This window comes from Meleagris gallopavo, chromosome 1 (assembly GCF_905368555.1).
Source record: "Meleagris gallopavo chromosome 1, MGAL_WU_HG_1.1, whole genome shotgun sequence".
NCBI classification, from domain to species: domain Eukaryota; kingdom Metazoa; phylum Chordata; class Aves; order Galliformes; family Phasianidae; genus Meleagris; species Meleagris gallopavo.
The window spans coordinates 54,723,040-54,748,605 of record NC_139404.1 but is presented as its reverse complement, the minus strand read 5'-3'; the positions used below and the strand labels follow the sequence as shown (position 1 = coordinate 54,748,605).

Here is a 25,566-nt window from a genome sequence, read left to right as displayed (position 1 = left end):
TGCTGAGAAGGCGGAGATACTGAATGCCTTCTTTGCTTCTGTTTTTGGTGAAAAAGCTCTCCCTCAGGAATCCCAGACCCCGGAGGTTAGTGAGAGGCTCTGGGAAACGGAAGACTTCCCTTTAGTCAGGGAAGAGGCGGTCTGAGAGCGCCTAGGCAACACCAATTTTGATAAATCCATGGGACCCAATGGAATGCATCCACGGGTGCTGAGGGAGCTGGCAGAGGTGATTGCTGAACCGCTCTCTATCATTTTTGGGAGGTCTTGGAGAATGGGGGAGGTGCCTGAAGACTGGAGGATAGCAAATGTCACTCTGGTCTTCAAAAAGGGCAAGAAGGAAGATCCAGGTAGTTACAGGCCAGTCAGCTGCACCTCAGTCCCTGGAAAGGTGGTGGAACAGCTTGTGCTGGATGCCATCTCCAGACAACTGGAAGAAAAGGAGGTTATCAGGAGTAGTCAGCATGGGTTCACCAGGGGGAGGTCGTGCTTGACCAACGTGGTAGTGTTCTAGGATGTTGTCACTGGCTGGGTGGATGGGGAGAGAACAGTGGATGTAGTCTACCTCGATTTCGGCAAGACATTTGATACTGTCTCCCACGACATCCTTATAACAAAGCTGAGGAAGTGTGGGATAGATGAGTAGACAGTGAGGTGGGTTGCGAACTGGCTGACTGGCAGAGCGCAGAGGGTCGTCGTTGGCAGTGCAGAATCCGGTTGGAGACCTGTAACTAGCAGTGTCCCCCAGGGGTCTGTGCTGGGTCCGGTCTTGTTCAACAACTTCATCAATGACCTTGATGAGGGGATAGTGGTCACCCTCAGCAAGTTTGCTGATGATACGAAGTTGGGAGGATTGGCTGACACGCCTGAAGGCTGTGCTGCCATTCAGCGAGACCTGGACAGGCTGGAGAGCTGGGCAGTAAGAAACCAGATGAGGTTCAACAAAAGCAAGTGTAGAGTCTTGCATCTAGGGAGAAATAATGGTGTGCAGTACAGGTTGGGGAATGACCTGCTGGAGAGGAGCTGTGCAGAGAGGGACCTGGGTGTCCTGGTGGACGACAGGTTGGCTGTGAGCCAGCAGTTTGCCCTTGTGGCCAAAAAGGCCAATGGCATTCTGGGGTGCATTAAAGAGTGTGGCCAGCAGGTCGAGGGAGGTGATCCTCCCCCTCTACTCTGCCCTGGTAAGGCCTCATCTGGAATACTGTGTTCAGTTCTGGGCTCCCTACTACAAAAAAGACAGGGATCTCTTGGAGAGAGTCCAGCGGAGGGCCACAAAGATGGTGAAGGGCCTGGAGCATCTCCCCTATGGAGACAGGCTAAGTGAACTGGGTCTGCTTAGTCAGAAGACTGAAAGGGGACCTGATCCAGGTCTATAAATATCTAAGGTGTGGGGGGCAGAGTGGCGAGGCCAGACTCTTTTCAGCAGTGTGTGGAGACAGGACAGGGGGAAACGGCCAGGAACTGGAGCATAGGAAGAAGTCCCGCACAAATGTGCGTAAGAACTTGTTTACGGTGAGGGTGACGGAGCACTGGAACAGGCTGCCCAGGCAGGTCGTGGAGTCTCCTTCTCTGGAGATACTCAAGACCTGCCTGGACACCTACCTGTGCGACCTGGGGTAGGGAGCCTGCTTTGGCAGGGGGGTTGGACTCGATGATCTCTGGAGGTCCCTTCCAACCCCTACGATTCTGTGATTCTAGTTCCTATTATAATTCTGTATAGATGGTATGAGAACCTATACTATTTTAGGACGTAAATCTCGTTAATAGCAGATTCTGGCATGTTCAGTAGATTACATGTATATATGTAGTTGTCCTTGTTTGTATCACTTGCCAAGAACAAAAGCTATCTGTGCTGTATTTTTTTTTTCCTGTTATCTCTTCTTGCACTCTGAATGGGTTTTATAACTGCAAGATATATTAAAAAAAAAAATAAAATACTACTATCATGTTTATATGTTTCTATATCTAAGTACCTAAATATTTGTAGGACAACTTATACAATTTGTTGACTGTCTTCAAAGGAATATTCATTAGAATTCTGAAGTTCTCAAACTTAAGGATCACAAGATTTATGAACAAAAAGAAAACTACTCCATTTTCCTTTTGCAAGTGTTTAGTAAGCCATGTGAGTGGGGACAGTTTGCATATCCTGCCTGTGATTTTACATTTATTCTGAATTGCGAAAGAAGCAGTTTAACAAAAGAAATTTCTCTAATTCTGTCATTACTGCAAAATGAAGAATGGGAGAAAAGTAAACAAAACGAAGAACTGAGCAAGAGTGCAGAAAAAGTTTTTAGTTGTGTATTCCTTAGGAACCTTCTCAGAAATCTGGAGGATAATGAGCAATCTATCTGTGGCATTGCTCTTTCTCTGCTGTAAAGATCTTAGTATTTTCTGTGCTACAAGGCACACAAAATGTTTTTCTCATCTTCAAGTCATTCTGTTAAGAAAGAAACTGAACAGCAGATGAGATGAGTAGAACAGCAAACTCCTGATGAAACTGTGATGGTTTGATTCAGATGAGACACAAACTTTAAGGAGATCTGATAGCAAGAGATTGTTTGATTTTTTTTTTTTTTTTTAAACTAACTGAAAAACAAACAAAACCCCACCAAAACAGTATTTTCAAGGAGAATTTGCTGAGCAGAATAAACATTCTTATGAATCTCTGAAATTTTCTTCTCATTCTCTAGCTGCGCAACATTAGAAGACATCGCTGAACTTTCAGGAATCAGTAGTAGCATGAACATTCCTTAATGTTTGAGGATGCTGTAAAGCTTATAACCCTCAAACTATTTACCGATTCTGTACATCTTGGACAATGTTCGTGAAGTAAATGGAGAACTTGCATGATCTACTTGTTTTCTGTCAAGAGACAGAAAAATATAAGTGTTGCATTTGCCAGTGAAGTGGATGATTATTATACACTTGGTGAACTGGAGGCTCTTTTATGATATAAATTAAAGCCTGCAGTACTCATCTATTATTTTTGAAATCCTCCTTGTTTAGACCAAACGGTAAAATGCTTCCTGCATCCAGATAGAGCATTTCTTCTATTTCTTGAATGACATTTTTCAACTTTATGAAAGCTTTGTATGGCTCAAAACTAAGTAATGGAAAAGTATTTGTATTATTCATTGCTGCTATTTTTTGCTTCATGTGCATGTATAAAATTTAGAAGTCCCAACTGGTTTCATAGAGTAGCAAAGATGGGAGATGGTAGATTTTTCTTCTTGAATTGGCCCTCGCTTTGTTGTAACTACTGTCCACTAGGTGACACTATTGCACAGCTCAAAGTAGTAGCAGTTTGAACTGAACAGCTGTAGTAGGTGTTCTGTTCATTACCTTTGAGCGAGTGTGATGCTTTGGGCTGGATCTTCATATCAAGTCCATGAGCAGTCTTCTTACATTTAATTTACGATTTGACTTGATCATACATGTGTATTAGTGTACTGAGCTTTCAGAGGGTAGGGAAAATACTGCTTCTCATGTTGCCTTTGTAAAGCTGTGATTGCATCTTAAAATATAGTAGTATTTAGGAGAGAATGCGTATGAAGCTTTATTTGATCTTGTCCTGAATGTTTGGATAGCTTTCATGCAGCTCTGGAGTTTTGTGTTCTAAATTTGTGGGAAAGTTGTGCAAGCATGTACAAAGCAGAGTCTTTGGAATTGTAGAGGTCTTTCCCAACCACAGTGATTCTAAGATCATCTAGTCCAGTGGTCAACCTGTCTCTACTGTGTCCTTCAGTGCTGCATCCACACATTTCTTGAACACCTCTGGGGACGGTGATTCAAACACTTTCTTGGGCAGCCTGTGCCAGTGCAGTACCACTCTTAAGAATTTTTTCCTAATATCTAACCTGAACCTTCCCTGGTGCAGCTTAAGGCCATTACCTCTTGCCGTCCCACTAGTTACCTGGGAGAAAATGCTGACCCCCAACTTTGATACAATCTCCTTTCAGGCCACTGTAAAGAGTGATAAGTCTCTCCTGGGCTTCTTCTCCAGACTGAAGAATCAGTTCCCTCAGTCACTTCTCATGAGACTTGTTCTCCAGACCCTTTATCAGCTTTGTTGCTTGTTTTTGGGCACAATGAACTTAAGATCATGAAATAATTCTTGTGAAAGTAGCTTCAGAAAGCTTTTGATTCAACATCCTACTCAAAACAGGTCAATTATGAGGTCAGCCTAGGATCGTTAGGTCTTTGTCCAGTTAAGTTTTGAAAACCTTCAAGGATGGAGACTGCAGCATCTTGGCAACTTGTTCCACTGCTTGAGTGTCCTCATGACAATAAGGATTTTAGTTAGGACCTATCTTATTTCAGTTTATGTCTATTGTCTCTCTTCTGTCCATTATCTGCCAGCAGCCTGTCGTCTTCTTCTTGATCACTTCCTTGTGGGTATCAGAAGGCTGCTAGTGGATCTCCCAGAAGCCTTCTCTTCTCCAGTTTGAACAATCTGTTCCTTTAACTTCTCAGATGACATGTCTCCCTGACCATCTTGGCATTCCTTTACTAATCTTGCTTCAGTTTATCAGTATCCATTCTGGACTGGGGGGCCAAAAACTCGATGCAGCATTCTAAGTTCAGTCCAACAACTGCTGATCAGAGAAGGATAATCACATTCCTTAGACTACTGGCTACGCTACTGTAGATGCAGCCAAAGATACTGTTGACCTTCTTTGTTGCCAAGGCACACTCGTGGCTTGTTTAGCTTGCTGAACATGCACCAAGACTCCCAAGTTTTTTTCCACAGATTTTCTGCCCAGCCAGTAACTTTGCAAGGGCATATCTCTTTCCAAGAATTTGCATTTCCTGTTGAATTTTTTATGGTTCCTGTCAGCCCTTTTCTCCAGTCTGTCTAGGTACTGCATTGCATGGAAGCACTTCCCCAGAATGTATTGACTGTTCTACCCAGTTTGGTGTCATCTGCAAATGTGATAAGCATATACTTTATCACCACTTCTAGTTCACCAACAGAGGTATACATACGTACACATAGAATCATAGAATGGCTTGGATTGGAAGGGACCTGAAGGATCATCAAGCTCCACCCCTTCTGCCACAGGCAGAGCCACCAACCTCCACATTGGATATTAGACCAGGCTTCCTGGGGCCCTGTCCAAGATGGCCTTGAATACCTCCAGGGATGGGGCATCCACAACCTCTCTGGACAGCCAGTTTCAGCCCTTCATCACTCTCCTGGTGAAGAACTTCCCCTGATATCCAACCTAAATCTTCCCTCCTCCAACTTAAAAATCATTTCCTCTTGTCCTGTTATTATCTACCCTTGTAAAGAGTTGACTCCCTTCCTGTTTATAGGCTGTTTATAGGTTCAGGTACTGAAAGGCTGCAATGAGATTACCCCACAGCCTTCTCTTCTCCAGGCTGAACAAGCCCAGTTCGCTCAGCCTGTCTTCATAGGGGGGGGTGCTCCAGCCCTCTGATAATCTTTGTGGCTCTCCTCTGGACCCTCTCCAACAGCTCCCTGTCTTTCTTGTATTGGGGGCCCCAGATCTGGACGCAGTACTCCAGATGGGGCCTCACAGGGGCAGAGCAGGGAGGGACAATCACCTTCCTGTCCCTGCTGGCCACCTCTCTTCTGATGGAGCCCAGGATACCATTTGCTTTCCAAGCTGCAAGACCACACTGCTGGTTAATGTTAAGCTTTTCATCCACCAGGACCTCCTGGTCCTTCTCTGCAGGGCTGCTCTCAAGGGCTGCTCCTTCCAGTCTCTATATATGCTGCGGATTACTTCTGCCCAAGTACAAAAACCTTGCACTTTGTTGTGTTGAACCTCATTAGATTTTCCCAGGCCCACCTTTCAAGCCTGTTGAAGTTCCTCTGAATGGCATCACTTCCTTCCACCGTGTCATCTGCACCACTCAGCTTGGTGTCATCAGCAAACTTGCTGAGGGTACACTTGATTCCATCGTTGATGTCATTGATAAAAATGTTAAAGAGCACTGGTCCCAAGACAGACTCCTGGGGAACACCATTCGTTACTGGCCTCCACCTGTACGTAGAACCATTAATCACCACTCTTTGGGCCTTTCAACCAATTCCTTATCCACCTAGTGGATAAGCTGCCTTCCCTGGAAAAGCATGCATGCTCTTCTAGTATATTTATTGAGTCTTATAGCATCGTTGCAGGATTTGAGGAGTGTTGTTTGGTATGGAGAATAACATGTATTAATCTTGGTGCATGAACACACTGACAGAACACCAACTATGTTTCTGCTAGTAAGTTCTTAAGAAGATTCCAGATGTTTGAGATGGTAGCATCTCCTGAGGGAGGGTCATTTTTAGCTTAGTGGAAGAAAGCAGAGGTAAAAGGTAAACATTTTTGACAGTGCAGCATAAGTGTTGGTAGGAACGTGGAAAAATACTTAGTAATTTTTTTGCTGTGCTTCTATTGTGGATCTACTGAACTGCAGAACTCCAAAGGGTTCAAAGTAGTGTCTTCACCATATATATTGTTCTCTGTGATTTTAAAGAAGTCAGCAACAAGGGACAAATGCTTAAGTTCATTGTTTGGGATGAAATTTTTGAGTACTGGATTTTGATATAATTATTTCTTTCCCACATATTTTAAAAATATGGATAAGTTCACTGATAAAATTTCATTGATAAAATGTTATTGAAGATGAACAGCTTTTTTTTTTCATTTTTATGCAAATTTAGCTACTAAAAGTAGGTTTGCTTTAAGGACACAGTTACTCCTCTGTTAGGAGAAGTTTTACTTTGTATTGTTTCTTACTTCTATTTTCTCTAGTTTTTCTCCTCTCATAGGATGAAACTAGTTGAAATCCTGTTTTTTTTGGTTTGTTTTTACACTTGAGAATAGAACTACATTGCTACGCTCTTTGCGTAATTTCGAGTTTTAAAAATGGATATCTGTTCATTTCTTAAATTCTGAAATATTTTCCTAAATCTGTATCAATCAATAAGGCTGTGATTTCTAGCTCTTGATGCATGACTATGTCTTTGTAACCTATTGAAGTATGTTTTGTCTGAGTACATAAATTACATTTGTCATCTCTTTTTTTCTTCAGTCAGGCATTCCTGTCTTAATTTAGACATCTGGTTTTTCTTTATAGCTACAGGGAAAATGAGAGAAATCCTACGTGAATAGTATACTCTTCTTTTAGTGCTGGTTCATGCTGACAATAGTAAGCTGTTTCTTCTGTCAATTCTTATAAAATCTTAAATGTCATAGGTCTTTTGTATTAAACTTCACTGAAAAGGAGGATACTGAATAAAGATCACACAGAACCACAGAATTGTAGGTGACCTCCTTGGAAGGAACCTCTAGGGATCATTGAGTCCAACCCCCCTGGTTCTGTACAGCACGTTGCACAGGAAAGCGTCCAGGCAGGTCTTAAATATTACCAGAGAAGGAGACTCCGCAGCCTCTCTGGGCAGCTTGTTTCAGTGCTCCATCACTCTGACAGTGAAGAAGTTATTCCTTGTATTAGTATGGAACGTCCTTGTACCAGTTTCTGCCCGTTGCCTCTTGTTCTACTGTTGCTCACCACCAAAAAGAGTCCACCTCCATCAACTGGTTTCCTACACTTTAGATGTTTGTTAACAGTGATGAGATCCCCTCTCAGCCTTCTCCAGAGTTCCAACCTGAAATGTTCTAGAAGGTAGAATTTAGAAGATAAGAACAGTCCTATATCAGAGCCTTGTTCACTTCTTGGGTAGTTTTTCCTAAGCAGATTTACCAAACAGTCATCTTAGCATGATAGAATTGTAACGGGATGGCTGCCTCCTAGACTGAGGGAACTCACAGAGAACCACTCTAAGAAGGAAGATGGGAAATTTATAAGGGAATACTATGTTTCTGGTTTATGTTTTACTCGCTGCTGTCAGAAACTACAGAAGGGTGTTAATTTATTATTATTATTCTGAAATTATGATCTTGAGCTGTTCATGATAACAAACCAAATTTATTTTTTAGATTGTTTTCATAAGTCTTTCTAGTTAGACATTTGATGGTATGGATAATCAAGGGTAAAAAGTGGCCAATAGGTGACAGTGATCAACTGATCTCAAATATCTGGGGACTTGTTAATTCAAAAAAACATTAACAAGGCATTAATTCTAAAATTAAGCAGAGTCTGCCTGTGAAGTCTTAAGTTCAATCACCTGAGATGCATTCTTGATGTAGCAATCAGAGTTGATGGTTTGTCCCTGTTCACGAAATCCAGAAGGATCACCCTTACCTATCCCAAAAAAATCAGTGTACTTTACCTGCTGAGGGCTATGTCCTGAACTCTTTCTTCTATGGAGGAGTCACATGTTGCCACTCTATGGACTGCTGTTTTGACTCTGTTTCATAGTGGTGACACCATGTCTTGTCTCCAGTGATGATGTAATCGAGGGAACTGTCACCTTCAGCCTTGTATTTGTTCAATGGGTCCTGGCAAACTTGCTTTCAGTGCTCTTTCTGTTCCTATGTGAGCATTTGCTTATCCCTTGTGGCACACATTTTGCTACAGTCCAAAGTTGCCACAATGTTTCCAATGCATTGAAGCCGATATTCAGCTCTGTCCACAGTTCATTGGTCACAATGCACTGATGAGCTGATGGAGGTACCCCTCACTTCGTGGTGTGATAATTGTGTGTGGCCATCTGGAATGTCGCTTGTCTTTCATGTTGCTGTCACCATTGCTGAAATGCATCACCCAGCACCTCACTCTGCTCATATCCACTGCCTGATCTTCATAAACATTCAGCAAGCATCAATGAATGTCAATGGATACCATTTTTTCCACATTAAAGAGTTTAATTTCACGCCTTTTCTTCATGCAATTCCATATCAGATGCCATTTTATCAGACTGCGCCTCTGCTGCCGTCTGACACACGACAGTAAAATGTAATGAAATGTTGGTGGGAAGGTTCAAACTCTACTGCCATACCAACACAATCTGCCTCTGATGTCAAGGACCAATGTAATAAAATAGGAGGCATTACTTTCAGAATTCCCTCATATTAACATAGCCCTGAGTTGTGCGATTGCATGCTTTCCCTCACTCACTTGCACAGCAGTCTAAACTATTTTGGGCAGGAAATAAAAGAATTAAGTGGGACTGTGTTATGAAAGATGGCGGTATTTGTGAGAGCCTTACTTCATGTTTCAGCAGCTAGGATGATGCAGCCCATCAAAGAATCTTCGCTGGCGCAACTTGAGGCCATTCCCTCTTGTCCTATTGCTAGCTACATGGGAAAAAGAGGCCGACCCCTTCCTCACCACTACCTCCCTTCGTGTTGTTGTAGAGAGTGATAACACCTCCCCTGAGCCTCCTCCAGACTAAGTAATCCCAGTTCTTTCAGCTGCTCCTTCTAAGACTTATGCTCCAGATCCTTCACAGCTTCATTGCCCTTCTCTGAAAGTGCTCCACTTCCTCAGTGTCTTTTTTGTAGAGGGGCCTGAAACTGAATGCAGCACTAGAGGTGTAGCCTCACCAGTGCTGAGTGCAGAGGGGTAATCACTTCCCTGCTCCTGCTGGCAGCACTCTTTCTGATACAAGCTAGGATGCGATTGGCCTTCTTGGCTACCTGGGCATTCTGCTGGCTCATGTTCAGCCAAGCATCGACCAAAACCCCCAGATCTGTTTCCTCCATATAGAACAGAGAAATCTTGTTGCATGTGACTCTGATGAGAAAATCATATTATTAGAGATCTTAAAAAAAATTGCTATCTTAGGATATCTGTTACAATGATAACTGAGAGATATTTGCTGTTAATTGGATTTGAAAAGAGTCCTCACATAATATGACTTCAAAGACCAAGGATGTGAGACTTACGCACCTTGTTTTAGAAAATTTCATGTCAGCAGCCTGAGATCTGAGAACTGTTAGCAGGCACCCTGACTGGAAAGACAAGGTTTCCCAAGTTCAGTATTACCTTAGACAAATGGCATTACTTGGTTTAATGTTTATTCTTGAATTCACTTGGATTTTGCTCTTCTCTTTCAGCATTAAGAAGAATTATAATTCTTAACGTCTGCTGATGCAAAAAATGATTTTAAGACAGATAACTTGTTTGATATAATTCCATATTAAAAACAAACTTTTACTGGCATTCTAGCTGTTAGGAATTGCAAGGTGGGTAGCAGTTTTCTACCTCATTTAATTCATATAAACATTTACTATCTAGTACTATGCCAGATATTTTACACTCCATTTACATTCAAATGGTTTTTCTAGGAAATATGAATGAGAGTAATCTGGCATTCAGACTCCTTTTCCAATGAACAAAACAAAAACCACCAGCACAACCCCCAAAAGCTGCATTTTTACAGCATTTTCCTTTTATTTTCATGCTTTTAGGTAAACTTTGCTTGAATGTCAGTAGCGTGAAATCTTCCTAGTGGATCTAGAGATTCTCAGGTCACTTATTTTATTACTTGAATTCTAAGTATTACATTTGTTATTTAATTTATAAATCCACCTTCAAGATTATTGCTTTTTGAAACATTTTTGATCCAGTGAGTTTTCTGATGGACAGATGATCTACTACTACCTAGTACCTACTACTACTACTAATGGACTGCTTAAATTTGAACAGTGGCCTAACCATCTCAATTGATGCTATAGATAACATAAGTAACTGCCAAAAGAATGCCTTGCTTTTCCAACTCAGACTAGTCTGATTGTACATTATGAAACTATAAGACTTGGTCAATTAGGGCTTTTTGTAGTAAGTTTATGAATAGCACCAATGAGAGGTGTATACAGCATTTCATAAATTTATTCAATACTTTAATAAAATAAAATTCACAGCATAACTTTATTCAATTTCATTTCCTATTGTAAAATGCATAAGCTGTGGCACAGTGTTTCAGTGTTCCACACAAATTAGATGAATATTTTATGTCTTATTTATATAATATCTCATTAAAGTATGAATAAACTTTTCTTTGCTCCAATTAATACTGCATATCAGATTGGGAACTGGAACTCTTTCCTGGAAAAGAGGAGGGAATATGGGGAGAAAAATAGATTAAATTAACTTTATTTATAACAGCTAAGATCCTTAGTTGGCATTGAGTAGTAGAAGCAAAAAAATACCAAATGAACAAATAGAAAATTTTTTTATCGTATTTTTTCTTCCTTGGAGAAAAACTGCAAGGTAATCAAGAATTACAGACAACACGTAGCATTTTAACTGAGGATACAATTATCTTTTTACTGCGTGTCCATTGTTATATATAGAATAATCCTTCTTCTTCCAGCAAATACGCACATTACGTATATATATATCCCTAGGCATATAGGGAAAGTCTATACTTTGAAACACAGCTTCAGCCAATCACTTCACCTGCTTGTTTGTTCTAGAGTTATAGATTTCATACAGTATTTATGGAGCAGATACTACTCAGTTAATACAATGCTTTTCTCATTTGAGGGTATTGTTTTGGAAAATATCACTTTAGTCCTGAGGAAATAAAACAGTTTGGCAAGAAGTATCAGGAGGCTTGGCTAGAGTTCCTATACGTATCTCTGAGACAGAATTTTCTTCAACAATACTCTCTTACCTCTTGACGACTTGCACTGAATGATTTTTATTTTTTTCTCCCCTTGAACTTTTCATTCTTGTGTGGTTAGACTGAACTGTGTTTTTTGGAGCAGGGGTACTCAAGCATTGTTTTTTTCCTCTCTTTAAGATCTGGTATGGTTCTTGAGCTTTGTGCTGAGGGACTTCACCTGGTGACTTTCCTTTTGGCTGAGTTCATGCATTGTGCTTAAGCTTCTGGAAAGCTAACGTTTATCTGTTTAAACAAGCCTGCAAATTCTAATGTGAATTGAATAATCTTTAATCTGTAAAAGTTAAAACTGAGAACTGCATGGAAATAGTTGTTTCTGACCTGGAACAAAGCCAAAAATATTTCATATTAACTTCAGGGCTTCTAAGTTATTTACCAGGAGTTTTGTTCAGCCAGAATAGCAAGATGCCTGGCCCCATTCCTTCCATGTATTTTAACAGAAAACAATATAAACAAACTTGTTTTCCTCTAGCTCACTCCTTGTTCTTCCTTAGCCCCACACAGTTATTTTATATTTTGGATTATGAATCTAGACAGCTAGAATTCTACTAGATGGAGGTATTCCTAGCAGGAATTCTGAGATTTCTCTTTAGGATTTAATGTGTGCAAAATATGACTGTCTCTGTATTTGCAAGGTATCCTTTTAGGAAAACTAGGTAGGAGCTATTAAGTGTGGAGGAAGTTGAAAAGTTGGCCTTGCTCTTGGCTATGGCAAAACAAATGTTTTGGCATGAATTATTTATATTTTTTATGTCTAACTTCATGGATGTTTCTGGACTTAGCATAAATATACTCTGTGTTTTCTCTTGATGATAAAGAAGATTAGTACTGTGTATCTTTATGTAAAAAAATAATGTTCGTTTAGTCTAATTACTAACTACTGAAACAAAATTGAAAGCAGACTGATATTTTAAAGAACCTTCATGAAACACACAATGTTCAAAATCTGAATCGGATGTTAAATTAGGATCCATGTTTGTTCACTTAGCAGCTTACAAGCGAAACAGTAACTACTGGTTTAAAGAAAGTGCTTTTCTTTGAACTTTATGGAAAAGTTAGTTTTGTGTTGCAGGTCAGAGTAGTACTAAATGCTGAATTCATTACCTTTTCTTATAATCTCTGTTTTTCTTAAGCAGGCTATTATGTTGGACAATGCTTCCACACTGCTCTTTGATTTGAAAGATCAAAGCTGTTCTCTGAAGAGTTTTGATTAACTGTGAAGACTAGCTATGTTCAACACTAATAGGTATACTAAAGTGCTGCCAAGATTAATGTGGAGATGACCCTCTGCCTATTTTCAGAGTTGCAGGGGGGCAAATTCTGTCAACAGTGAAGATGCATTTGATGAAAGGCCGAAGCAATGGGGATCCTTTCTATCAGGCAGTAGAGGAAGTTGTACAAGATTTGGATTTGAGGATTAAAAATATTATCGATTCACAACATGAAGTCTTGACTGTTAGCACCACTGGAGTCAGTCCAACACGGGTAATGGGACTTCTTTTGTTCTTTTTACTATTTAGCTTTACAAGAAAGTAAATGTCCTTCTGGTTTTGTTGTTGTTCTGTGGTTTGGTTTTGTTTTTTCTAAAGACTTTTATATAGAGTATAATCTTTTCCTACTAATAGAGCAGTGTCATTTCCTCTACACTGTGGTTTTAAACTTGCTGAAAGACTTATACTTTAGGATTACAGTGTGGATTTCAAAAAGATGTTTTATTTAAACTTCTTACTTGAAATAGTGAATTAAATGCTCTTCAAAATTTATTTTGTTCTTGCAACAGTTCTAAATGTAAATACTTGTAACTGTTAGATTGCCAGTAATTTCAAAGCAGTAGACCTATAACATTTCCAAGCAGAAAAAAACCCTGTTGAAAGTGGAGTTAAGATTTGAGAACATATATCTGCTTTTTGATTAAAGAACACAAATTTTAATTAGCTCTGAGTCAAGTATTATTAAGGGTAAGAAGCTCAAAATATGGCTGAATATGAAAGAAATCCGGAATATGGTGAAACCTTGGCAGGAATAACGAATGAAAACCCAAATACTCTGTGTATGTTTTTCTCTTTCAGTGTTTCAAGACACTAACACAGTTACTAATGCTTTTTGTGTGTGTGTGTGTGTGGTTTTTTTCTTGGAGGGATTCAAAACATTTAATGTTTAAAAAGATAGATGTGGAGAGTAACCTGAATACATGTTTTTATTTGTGATTTCTGTACTTTGAATCTACACAGTTTTCTATTATGATATTTTTCTAATGAAAACATCAACCAACCTTATTTTACATTGTTGACATATATAAAACAATGTCTTATATCATGTGTTTTTGTCTAGGAAACGTCTAAAAACTGCTGACCACTTTTTGTGTCTATTCTTAGAGTGCTTGGTATTGCCAAATCTCTGGAATTAGCCCATAGTAACAAGATTTCTATCAGATTTTTATAAAACTTCCAATGTCCTTTTGCTTTTCAATAAGAAGTAGGATCCTCTAGATCTTAGTGGGCAAACTGATTTAAATACATGTTTCCATGGATTAGCATCCTCATTTTACTGCATCTCCTGAGGCTTCCATTACTTTGTATTTCCGTTTCCCTTTCTTGTCTTTGTTTTTTCTTTCTCTGCTCCATCTGAAAAGTTAGCAGCCCTATTATTTCTGTCTTTATCTGGCTACCTGGATTCCTAAAAAAAAATAAATTTAAAGTCTTAGATTTTTTATCAGGTAGGTAAGATTCTTCTGATTTACCAAGCAATGCTTTTCTAACGTAGCTTATGTTTCTTATTGTTTTCTATAGGTTGAGACTGTAGTCTAACAGTCTATAGAAACGTTTTCTAGTTTTCTTGTTGAGGGAGAAGATAGTGGGATGATTGTCAAGAAACATGGAAGTACTTAATTCTGTTAAGAACAGCATGAAGTTTTGTTAAAATGGGCATCTGTGGGCAGCTTATCTGCTTAACTATATTACTGTGAGTCAGTGGTTCTATGTTGAAGGTTTTCCCAATTACGCTTTTGAATTTAATCTCTCTGTTGGAAGAACCAATCTGCTTTTGAGTGGGAAGATTCTATTATAGTTTCTTTGTGAGAAAACTTGAGTATATGTCAGAGAATGATGGGTTTTAAGCTAATCCTTTTCACCATACGCACCACAGGACATCCATATGCATAGTATAGGTACAGATATAGCTAACAGCCATGAGGGATGACTGTGGTGTGAATGTGGCTGATATGCTGGTTGGCTTGAGAAATCTAGTGCTCACTAAGAAAGCATGGGCAAATGTTAAGCAGTGATACTGCAGATTTCAGTGGAGCTTTCAGTAGAAAGACATTATACTAAACACACATAGACGGGCAGGTTTTGATTATGGATTTTGATAATGAAAGATTTCCATGCATTTTCCAAATGAATTTGAACTGTGAAGAAAAATTGGAGTGTCTGTATTGCTCCATTAAGATCTTAGAACAGCAAAGGTTAAATCTCTGCTGAGTTTCACATATATCTCATTTTGTTTTGTTTTCTTTAAAAAGAATGCTGTATTTTTTATTTTTTTTTAAATAATGCTGTAATTTTTCAGAAAAAAAGATCTGTATTCAAAGTAAGTTCTGCCTTTGATGGTATGGTATGGCTTTTCACATGGAAGTAATTGACTTGTTACTTTAAGTACAAATTGTAAATCTGAAATTAACTGTAGATCTGAAAAGGATGCCTCCAGCAGCTCTTAGAAAAACTGGCACTACATAAAATATACTTTGGTTTCTCTTCAGGTTGTATAGAATATACCTGAAAAGAGACATTTTGTTGGAAAAATATTCGCTTTTTTTCGTATTAGTTTTCTTACATCTTTGCTTAGTTTTCCTGTAAATATCTGTTTTATTAAAGTCTAAAGCTGTATAAAAAATCAATATTTTATACAGAAGGAAGCACAACTTTTCACTGAAGACTTCATGAGTGAATAATAGCAATTGTGATTAATTTCTTCCTTAGAAATTTACTGCTGTAAATTGAATACAGTTGGCATTTCTGGAACTGGCTTGAATAGCCTGGAGTAGTTAATGGTTACTTCCCTTGAAAGATTAATAAATAGTTTACTTGAAAAAATATTTAGAGTCATTATTTTAATAATGAACAAGATTTTTGTGGCAGGGATTTTTATCTTGCCTGAAGTTCCTATTGTTTTTTGGACAATAGTATTTAGTACACCAAGCTACTGTTGTAGTAGTACGTGAGATTTCTGAAGGTCATCTTTTGGCAGCTAGGAAGTTATGCTATATTCTACACGTTATTATTATTACATTTTCTTTGTATATAATCAGTCAAGCTGTTGTCAAACTCGTACTTTTTTCATTAAGATAAATTTACCGTGACCCACATGGCGTTTTATAAAATTCCATGATGTGGGTGATGTGGTGATGTAATGACTGAAGAAGTCCAGAATAAATTTTGAGGAAATTAGATGTTACTGAAATAGACCAATTTTGTAAAATCAAGTATAACAACCATTTCTGTAATTGCTATTTCTAGCTATTGATTATAACTTATAGCAACTGACTGACGTGTTGCTATGGCTTCTTGAAAGCTGTATACACTAATTGATATAATCAAATAGGGAGAGAAATAGAATTTGATCTTTTCAAGGCTGTGTTGAAAACTGTTAACTGATTAAAGAAATGCAGTTTGTTGCCTGCCCTGTTCTAAACAAAGTTAGGCTATTGTATGTTTCTCTGTATCAGTAAATAAGAAAGACTGTAGTTTTTAAACCTTAATACTGTGTATGTAGCACTACATTTGTTTAGAAAACCCCTAGAACTTTACAGAGAAATGCTATAAACTTGCTACTCTAGCAATCCTATGAAATTCTTCATCTGCTGGCTATAGCATTGAACTCTTCCAGATGTGAATTGTTATTTTCTTTAAGTACTTTTTAATTCTTGTGGAAAACTGAGGAATTTATCGTGTTACAAACAAGAGGGGATTGTACCTCTTGCCATATCTTGGTGGAAAAAATCTCTCTTAGTCAGCTGCTTTTGCAGATTTGGTTACAGGAGTTGGACTTCATTAGAATGTTTGTGTGGCACTCAAGCAGGTTGTAAGGAAATAATGTTAGTTTCAGCAGCTAATGTGGTTTCATCACAGATTTGAATATTTGTGTGACTTGCTTTTCAGTGTATGCCTCTAGTTGGCAATGATCTAAATTCTCCTCATTCTTTGGTATGAAAAGGAATCTTCCACGTACTCATGTTACTTGATAGATGCTTACTGGGAAAGGAGAGGAGGGGGTTCTTGCATCTTTTGCTGTTATTAGTTGCTTTTGGAGGTGAGCTATTGATTTCACTTTTTGACCTTTCCTGCAGTATGTTCTCTTTAATTTTTATTTGCTTTCAGCCAAAATTGCATTCAATAAACCATGGCACTGCATATTGTGGCAGAGATACCATAAAGGTCTTACTAGTTCTTCTTGATGAAGAAGCAGTCAGTGCTCCTACCCAGAACAAAGCGGAATTATTATATGATGATGTAAACTTAATTATGTTTGGAAGCACCTCTGTTTTGACACTCTTCAGGTGAGTACTAAAAAAGTTTTTGTTCGTTTATAAAGATTTTATACTAACTGATTTAAAGCACTGATACTTTGTACGCTAAATTTGCAGCCTATTGGGAGCATAGGTGTAAAAGGAAAGCATTCTTAGGACAGTGCCAAGTTCTCAAAAGTATTCTACCTCCTCATCTTCATTTACTGTTATTTTCAACATGCTTTTGGAAGACAGACTTTCTGGGCTAGTGTATTTCTGGGCTGCATGAGACCTACGAAGAGAGTATCCTTTGCAACTAGTCTTCCAAATACTCTTCTATATTCTTAAGTTCAAATAATGTGTATTCAGTAGCTGACTGCATTTATATTCAGTTTGAAAATTCCTCCTTCATCTAAATTTAGTATAAAATATTTGGGGATGACAATCTGTTTTCTTCCTACGTTGTAATTATTTTGTAAAGACTTTTCTAAATGGTTAAATAGATTTTCATATTGTGATACACCAATCGGTATTATACAGAGGATGTTGAAACAAATTCATGTGTATGAATATTTATTGGTAGTGTCTGTAGTTCATGGCATACACTGACTCTGATGGTGAAATTGAGAGAAAGAAGAAGAGGAAAGGAAATAGAAAAATTTCTCAGTGCTCAGCTGGGAAGTAAAGCAGCCTGGGTTTCCAGACACGCATCATCTGCAGTACAGCAATCAGTTCCACAATAATATTATTCCCATGATAACTATAGTGTTTTCATAAGGACCTGCTAAAACCCACTGCTGGTTGTCCTTGCTTTTTTGATGCCAGTAGAGGTGGTTTGAACATCTGTTCATTAAGGCCAGGACTGCATGGCTAGTTGTTTCTTAAGGTTTTTGCCTGCACATTTTTGGGTTCTCAAATATAAAAGGAGAGCTACAATGAAAGACTGTGAAAAGTGGGGAATTAGAGATGTTTCTTATGCTGGTGGCAGTTGTTTTACATGGGAACCCACCAGTACAACATTGTCAGAGCGTATTGGTGCAAGACTCCGAGAATAACAGAATAGGAAAAGAACAAGATAAAAACCTGGAGAAAAGGATGCAGGGATGTGAGTAGAAATCTCAGTTTCAGATATGTGTTCCATAGCAATACAGGAGACAAAGGCGCCTATAATACTGTGAAGCTGTTGGTTACTGACTTTATTTATTGATTTTTAGTGTAAGAACTTCCTCACCTTCTTTGAGTCCTAAACTGGAAGACATAAGGAGATAGACATAAAATAAGGAGAATTTGGTGGTTCCTCCAGATTTATAGTTCAACCTCTTTTATGAAACCAACCAAACTATCACATTCCAATAAAGTTCAGAAAAAAATATTTTTCCATTATTTTTGATTCAGGCAAATTAATGCATGTTGCTTTTAAAATTGTTTCGTTAAATTAATAAACATCAGTCAGGATGCGTTTTGTTAAAATGAATAGGAGCTTAATCAGACTTAGATTAGTGCTCAATGTGAATGTCATCAAAGCTCAACTGAAGTTTTCTGAATTAAGCATTGCTGTATTCATAGCTAGAAATCTTTATTTCCTTTCTTAAGCAACTCTTTTAAAATGGAATAAAAACCTCTTATTTCTGGATAAGTGTCCACTGAGTAAAGATGTAAAGCATTCATTTGACTTGAAATCTTCTCCTTGTAGGTGCAAGGAGGTGCTGCTATTTAGAAATGTATATGGTAATCTACACAAAATTCTTGTGGTTTTTTTTAATATTTTCTGATGATGATCTTGTTTTAGATTTTATTTTTCATTATATCAAATTTAAGATCCTATTTTTTACATAACATTTAAATAAAAATAACTGTGAAAGCACACAAAATATTGAATTAATCTTAAATAATTGATTCAGGAGTACAAAACTTTGCAAAGCCTAAGAAGAAATATGTGAACTTGCAAACAGCGCCTGTTCTCAATTTTTATTTAAATCTTCGTGTTCTACCTTTCTATAACAATTTATACTGTAATCCTCCAATTGCCTTGCAAATGCTGAACATTTCAATATCACCTAGGATAGTAACTAAGGTATCTGTATTTCATCAACATACAGGCACCTATACAGTACAAGCCTTTTTTGTTAACACTTCTCAAACATTTGATCAACAGTGTTTACAGTCTTTTGCTGATCCATGTAGTTAAAAGTAAGTCTGAAATAATTTACAGAATAAATGGCAGTAGGTTTGACAGTAAACTTCACTGTAGTGAAAATTATTTTTGCTAATCTGATTCTATGTAACAGGTTGTCATCTCATATGGTAACTTTATGGTTTTAGATCAAATGGTAGTTTTTATTTTGAGGATTTTCACAATATTTTTTGTAATCTCTAGTGATTTTACTACTGAATAATCCCAAGATATGTTTAAAACTTTTGGGTGTATTTGTCTAGGATCTAATAATGTTAAAAGAGCACTGTTACTTTTCAGTTGAATGCTGAAGATAAATGAAAGCATCTCCTTTTCATAATTTCAGCATTCTTGGAATTTTACTTTCTTTGATTTATTCGTGTTTTAATAAACTTTGAGATTAAATTAATTGGCTATATTTATCTGTCACCTTTGAAATCCTGTAAGAAAGCTGCTGCTGAAAAGCAGTTATTGTGTGATGTTCAAATTTTTGTTAGTTTTCTTTAATTTAAAATTATATTTCTGTAACTTGTAAAATGCATACATATTTTCAGACAGAAAATGTAAGCAGTGATGATATAGTCTCATTATTTTTGAACATCCAAAACAAGCTGAAGTTTTTCTCAGTTTAATGGGACCTTCAGTATGCACCTCAAATATTTTCCATCCGTAAGAACCTCATTTTAGTTTTCTTGAGAATCATCCTTTTGAATATGCATTATAGAAGAGTGAATAAAGTTCCCGTACTTCTTTCTAATTTTCTTCAGTTTTAAATTTTATTTTGAACCTTTATACAATGCAAGCGTGCTGATTTCCTCTCAGAATTACTAAAACTTGTAATTAAACAAGAATGTAGTGATCATATTGAAATCGAGGTAAGGTGATTCTGATGCAATTTATTATATTGTTTACATTCAAAATTGAATTTTGCGTAAATATGAATTGAGTATTTTCATAACTCTTCACAATGAAGTTTTTGGTTTGTTTCTTTGTTTTTCTGGTTCTGCTGGTTCACCAAGTCTATATGGTTAACGGCAATTTTATATTTGCTGTTGTTTTTCATGTAATGCCTGTCATCTTCCTATCACATTACTGCTAACAGAAGTCTTTCTTTAAAGTATGTGTGACAGAGCACTGGAACAGGTTGCCCAGTGAGGTTGAGAAGTCTCCTTTACAGAGATATTCAAGATGTGTCAGGATGCCCACCTGTGCATCCTATTATAGGGTATCTGCTTTAAAAGCGGGAGGTTTGGACTCCATGATCTCTTGAGATCTCTTCAAATCCTTGCAGTTCTGTGATTTACTCCTTGCTAATTTCTTTTTCTTTTTTTTTTTTTTTATTTAAATGTTAAACATGTATGAAGTATATGCAAGTTGATGTGATCCACAAAGCAATAAATCTCTTTCAAAGCAATTTTTGTTGGAAAAATAAGATAATATATCCATACAGTGGAGAGGCAGTAATGATTTAACTGATTGCTTATCCTGAGGAAGCACCTGGTGTTGGAAAAGTGGGACACTGAGGATTTCGTCACTATGGGTTACAAGGAGAACACATGAGCCGTAAAAATGGAGTAGATGGGAGCATGTAGAAACTATGTATTTTGGCAATTTAAATACATTGAAAAGGCAGGCAGAAATTTAGTGCCGCATAAAAATGGAACTAAAAGAAAAAATGAGCTAAATAAAATAAATTTTATTTATGGAATAATTAAATAAGAGAGTCATTGAATAGAATGAGCAAAATAAATGAAATAAAGCATGAGTTCTTTTGGAAATAAACAACTGTCTTTCCATGCATAGGCCTATCATGTACATAAGCTGAGAAGTAATTATTAACATATGAACAGATTAATTGTTATAATTTTCTGATCAAGTGCAAAAATACCTCTCTTTGATACAGAGAATTTATTTATTTATTTATTTATTTATGCATTTTAAACATCTAAATTTGTCATTCATTTATGTAAGTGTTCACATAGTGGAAGCATTTTGATTGAGTTCTTCTAATGAAAACTATGTAAGGAGGAGGAAAATTTTTTCTGGATGTCAATCACATTCAAAAAGGTAGAAATACAGAGCTGCAATACTGTAAATACACTGTAAAAGGAGAGTAGAAATTGAAACTTTAAGTCTGATTTCATTATGGCGCCTTCAGTACTCACAATACATGTAGATACTTAAGAAAGGTAGAAACAAAGTAAGATTTGGAAAGAGAAAATGTTTGGTTTCCTGTTTCGAGGTACAGCATATGATAATTATTTTTCGTAACTGATTGAATTTATTTGTTCTGAATACTTCATATCTCTTTTGAACATAGATCTCCAGCACAGTCCAAAGAATCTTCTCCAAAACCTCTTAGACGGCGTATTCAGAAATCTGTGGGTGAAAAAAGAAGTAAGGTACTGTACAGGATGTGCTATCCATGGATGCATATACTACTGATATAGTAATGCTAAAATGAAAATAATAGTGATACAATTTTCAAATATTTGTCTGAAGGGTATTCCATACTTAAACAATTAGTTACCATGTGCTTAATGACCTAACTCAAACCGTATTGAATGAGAACATGCAACACTCCAGAAAAGTCTTTAAGCTTACTAAAAATACTTTTGAATACTAGTGAAGATCTCATAATGAAAATATATTGCATAAATCTATATCTCCTAGTTTAGCTCTCTGTGCATCCCAGGACTATAGGATTAAATCTGAAGTTATGTGAAAGCAAAAATAACATTGAAAAGAGGGACCAGATTTCAATTCTAAAATAATAATGGTTAGTTGTTTTTTTTCAGAGTGCTTTTTATTTGTAACATTTCATCGACGTTTCTCTTATTGTATACATTAAAATGCATACAGTAAGTGCAGTAATGCTTGCTATTTTGTAGAGGAAATCAAACATTACAATATACTGGTATTGTAAGCAGCTCTGTTTAATAGAACAACTTCAGTGTTTCTGAAAATTACAACCTTTGTAAAATTGCATTTTACATCGTCTGTTTTTCTCAAAATTGTCAAATTTTAGTGTTGGGACTATGGACAGAGACAGACTATGTATCTTCCATGGCATTTCAACAGAGAATTAAATGAAAGTATTGACTATTTTTTACAAACTTAGCTATGACAACAGATGAAAACATAAATATAATTAGCATGTGAAAAAGGAAACAGAAGTTTTTATAGGCCATCAGAATTAGTTTTGGTAGAGCACAATGGAAAATATACCTCTGCCAGTGAAGATGAAGGGAATTTTCACATATTACATGTATGAGAAATAGAAAGTTATTGAAAGGAATTAGAATGAAAATTACTGTCAGTATTTCCAACAAGTGCTTTAAATATACTTTGATTCCACGCAGAGTATGCTTTATAGAGAAGCTGAGGAGTGAGGGTGTTGTTTTAGATGCATGCACTAATTAAGGTGAAATCTTCCTTGAAACTTATGGGAAAACATTTGAAAAGATTGAAGCTGATAAATGATCTTCATGATAATTTTAGTATAAAAAACGTATTTAAATTGCAGCTTTATTCATCAAATAGCAAAAATGTAATATACCGTTTACATAATACATTGAAATAGACAGTTTTCTGACTAATCCGAGGTTTTGTAATTGGGTTCATGAAGTTATGTTCAGTGTTAAAGTACAAAAGAAATTCTAAAATTAATTGCCTGTCAGATTTTGGATCTCTACCAGGAACATGCAAAGTTTCTCACAGAAACTATCAAAAATATGAAACCTGAGATTGATTCCTGTTAAGAAATAATTAATCATTCTCTTTTTTTTGTTTTTTTGTTTTTTGTTTTTTTTTGAAAATAGTTTTTTTGCTAATCAAAAAATGAGATTAGCTACTATTGAGAATTTCTATGTAAATTGTAGTTCTCACCAAAGGTATCATGACAGCTCATGACAGCTTCCTGAGTTGATTCCATATTGCCTAAGAAGGATATTGTGATTCCTATATCCCCTGTTAATACAGTACAAGGAGTGACTATTTCTCTGTAACTTTTGTCTCAGCCTTCTTTTCACTGTGATTGATGACAGAGAATGTGTCTGTAGCAAAATAAATGAAATATCTATTATTTTTAGCCAGTCTTTCAGTCTACTGAAAGATACTGACACTCACAGTGTGCCCTCATTATAAATGAGGATGACTATGTTGAAATGTAAATTACCTTTTATCTTAAGAAAATCAAAATACAAGAGGAACAAACAACAGGTATAAAGTCTGTGGTTTATCCTTAGAGCAATCATAGAACAATCATAGAATCACCAAGGTTGGAAAAGATCTCTGAGATCATCTAATCCAACCATCCATCTACCACCAATACTTACCCACCATGTTCCTTAGTACAACATTCAATTGTAAAGATTACTTATAGTGTTTTGTAGATTAAACCAGTAAAATTTGACTCACTTCTACTTCAGCAGAATGGATGCTAAGTTGAATGTGATTAATTTTTAACTAAAAGCCCACTTGGAACACACAGCTCATGTCTTAAAGGAATACTGGGGCTGCTGAACTGTCTTTTGTAATCATAAACAGCCTTCTTCACAGCTTTCTTCCAGTGTATCCTATCGTATCAGCGAGAAAAAAGCACTGCGTGGAACAGAGACCAACTATCTCAAGATGTTTTTCCATATTGAAAAAGCATAAATACAAAATAATAGTGTTCAAAATGTAAATGGACTGCAAATATGTATCAGTACAGAGTCTTCTTACTCAGAGTGTTTTACATTGCCCGAATGTTTCACATTGCTTGCAATTCTGTTTTCTGTGTATTAGCCATTTACCATCCAAACTATACCATATGCTTGTAAAGTCTGAAATTCTTCTTTTGATACCCCTATGCTTACTTTAGTCTTGCTTCTCCCTTCAGTTAAGCAAAATTGCTGTTGCCAAAACAGCTAATGACTTTTCCAACTGAAACTCAGAGATAATTCTTCAACCTTCATCTTTGATCTTCATTCTCTCACAGAAGATCTAGATTTTCTTTTTTATTCTTCTTTTGTCTGTTCTCGGTAGCCTTTCTTACAATTTCTACAGTGTTTCTTTTGTGTTTTTTCCCCCCTTTCTTTTCGTACTTAGAAGACATTTGGGATCGTATCTTTCCTTCTTTTTCTGTACCTTCTTTGTGGAGGAATACATCTACAAACAAGTTCAGCTATCAGCCATGTATGAATAATTTATAAATCTATATGTAACCTAAGTATCTCTTTTGTCAAAACTAGCAATTTTTGTAACTTCTTCTATAAGAAACTTCTTTTAAGTATATGTCTGTCTGTCTTAATATATTTACCTTTAAGGATAGTACACTATCTGCTACTTTTTTGCATCATAGCAACTGTAGAATATATTCTTCTTTAGCCGTATGTCAACTTGACTATAAATCTTGAAAGATTCAGCTTGCTTTTCGATCACAGTGGTATATTTTTCATGGACTTGGTAGATGATATATATGCAGATTTAGCCTATCTTCACCGAGACTGACAGCTATTGAACAGCAAAGCGTTTAGAAGGTAAATGCCATTCTTCTGTTTGCATATCAATCTACTCCTTGAAGTTGTAGTAGATACAAACTACTTGTTTTAACCTATGTTTAGCCACATTGATTATTTCTAATTTACTGCTCTGAGATACACGTTCTTAGTTACATTCAGCCTACAATACCAATTTTCATTGTTGTTTTGCTAATTTTCAGTCTAGTTCTTTCAATTTTTTTGCTTTATACTATTTCTTATAGCTGAAGATATTTCCTATGGGTATCTGCAGAACTCGTTATCCTTTTTTAAAAGCTTTTTCAGTACCTTTAAATCAATCTCTCCTCAAAATTTAGCATTTTTATGTATTGAGGTGGATGCCCATTACAATGACTAATTTGGATTCCTTTCCCTATGAATCCATATATTTCTTGTCTCAGATTGTAATGTCCCTTGATAGAAATATTTTTTGTTCTGTCCTTACTGTGCAACATATAGTACAATGAATTCCTTGTCCCTGACCATAGATCTCAAGTGCTGTATTAGTGTTTATCACCTTCTTATACTGAATATCAGTTTTCACATTACAAAATTGTCATATGAAATAATAATTTACAGGTTGCCTCTAAAATCTGTACTTGTAAATTTTGCTATGCATAATGCACAGATTTCAAAATTGACTCACAAGAAATAATGTGCATATATTCTGAATTATACAGTAGAAATACGATGGTCCTTTTCAATGTCACTGATTCTTCTGAGAAATTTCATATGTGATGGTAGCATTATTTCCATAAAATTGTCGTGAGGGCTCTGTTTCACACTGCCTCTTTTGACATGGTTAGATTGTTAACCT

At 36.6% G+C, this 25,566-nt stretch overlaps 1 protein-coding gene across 2 annotated transcripts in view; it reads left to right on the top strand.

The window, feature by feature from the left end:
- PARPBP (PARP1 binding protein) overlaps positions 1-25,566 on the top strand; it is a 48,070-nt gene that overhangs the window by 15,311 nt on the left and 7,193 nt on the right. For both annotated transcript variants that reach the window (XM_085228155.1, XM_010713484.4), the window contains exons 7-9: positions 12,853-13,036; positions 16,927-17,105; positions 21,548-21,629. In XM_085228155.1, the coding sequence (XP_085084281.1) occupies positions 12,853-13,036; positions 16,927-17,105; positions 21,548-21,629 (445 nt within the window). The remainder of the gene's footprint in view (positions 1-12,852; positions 13,037-16,926; positions 17,106-21,547; positions 21,630-25,566) is intronic.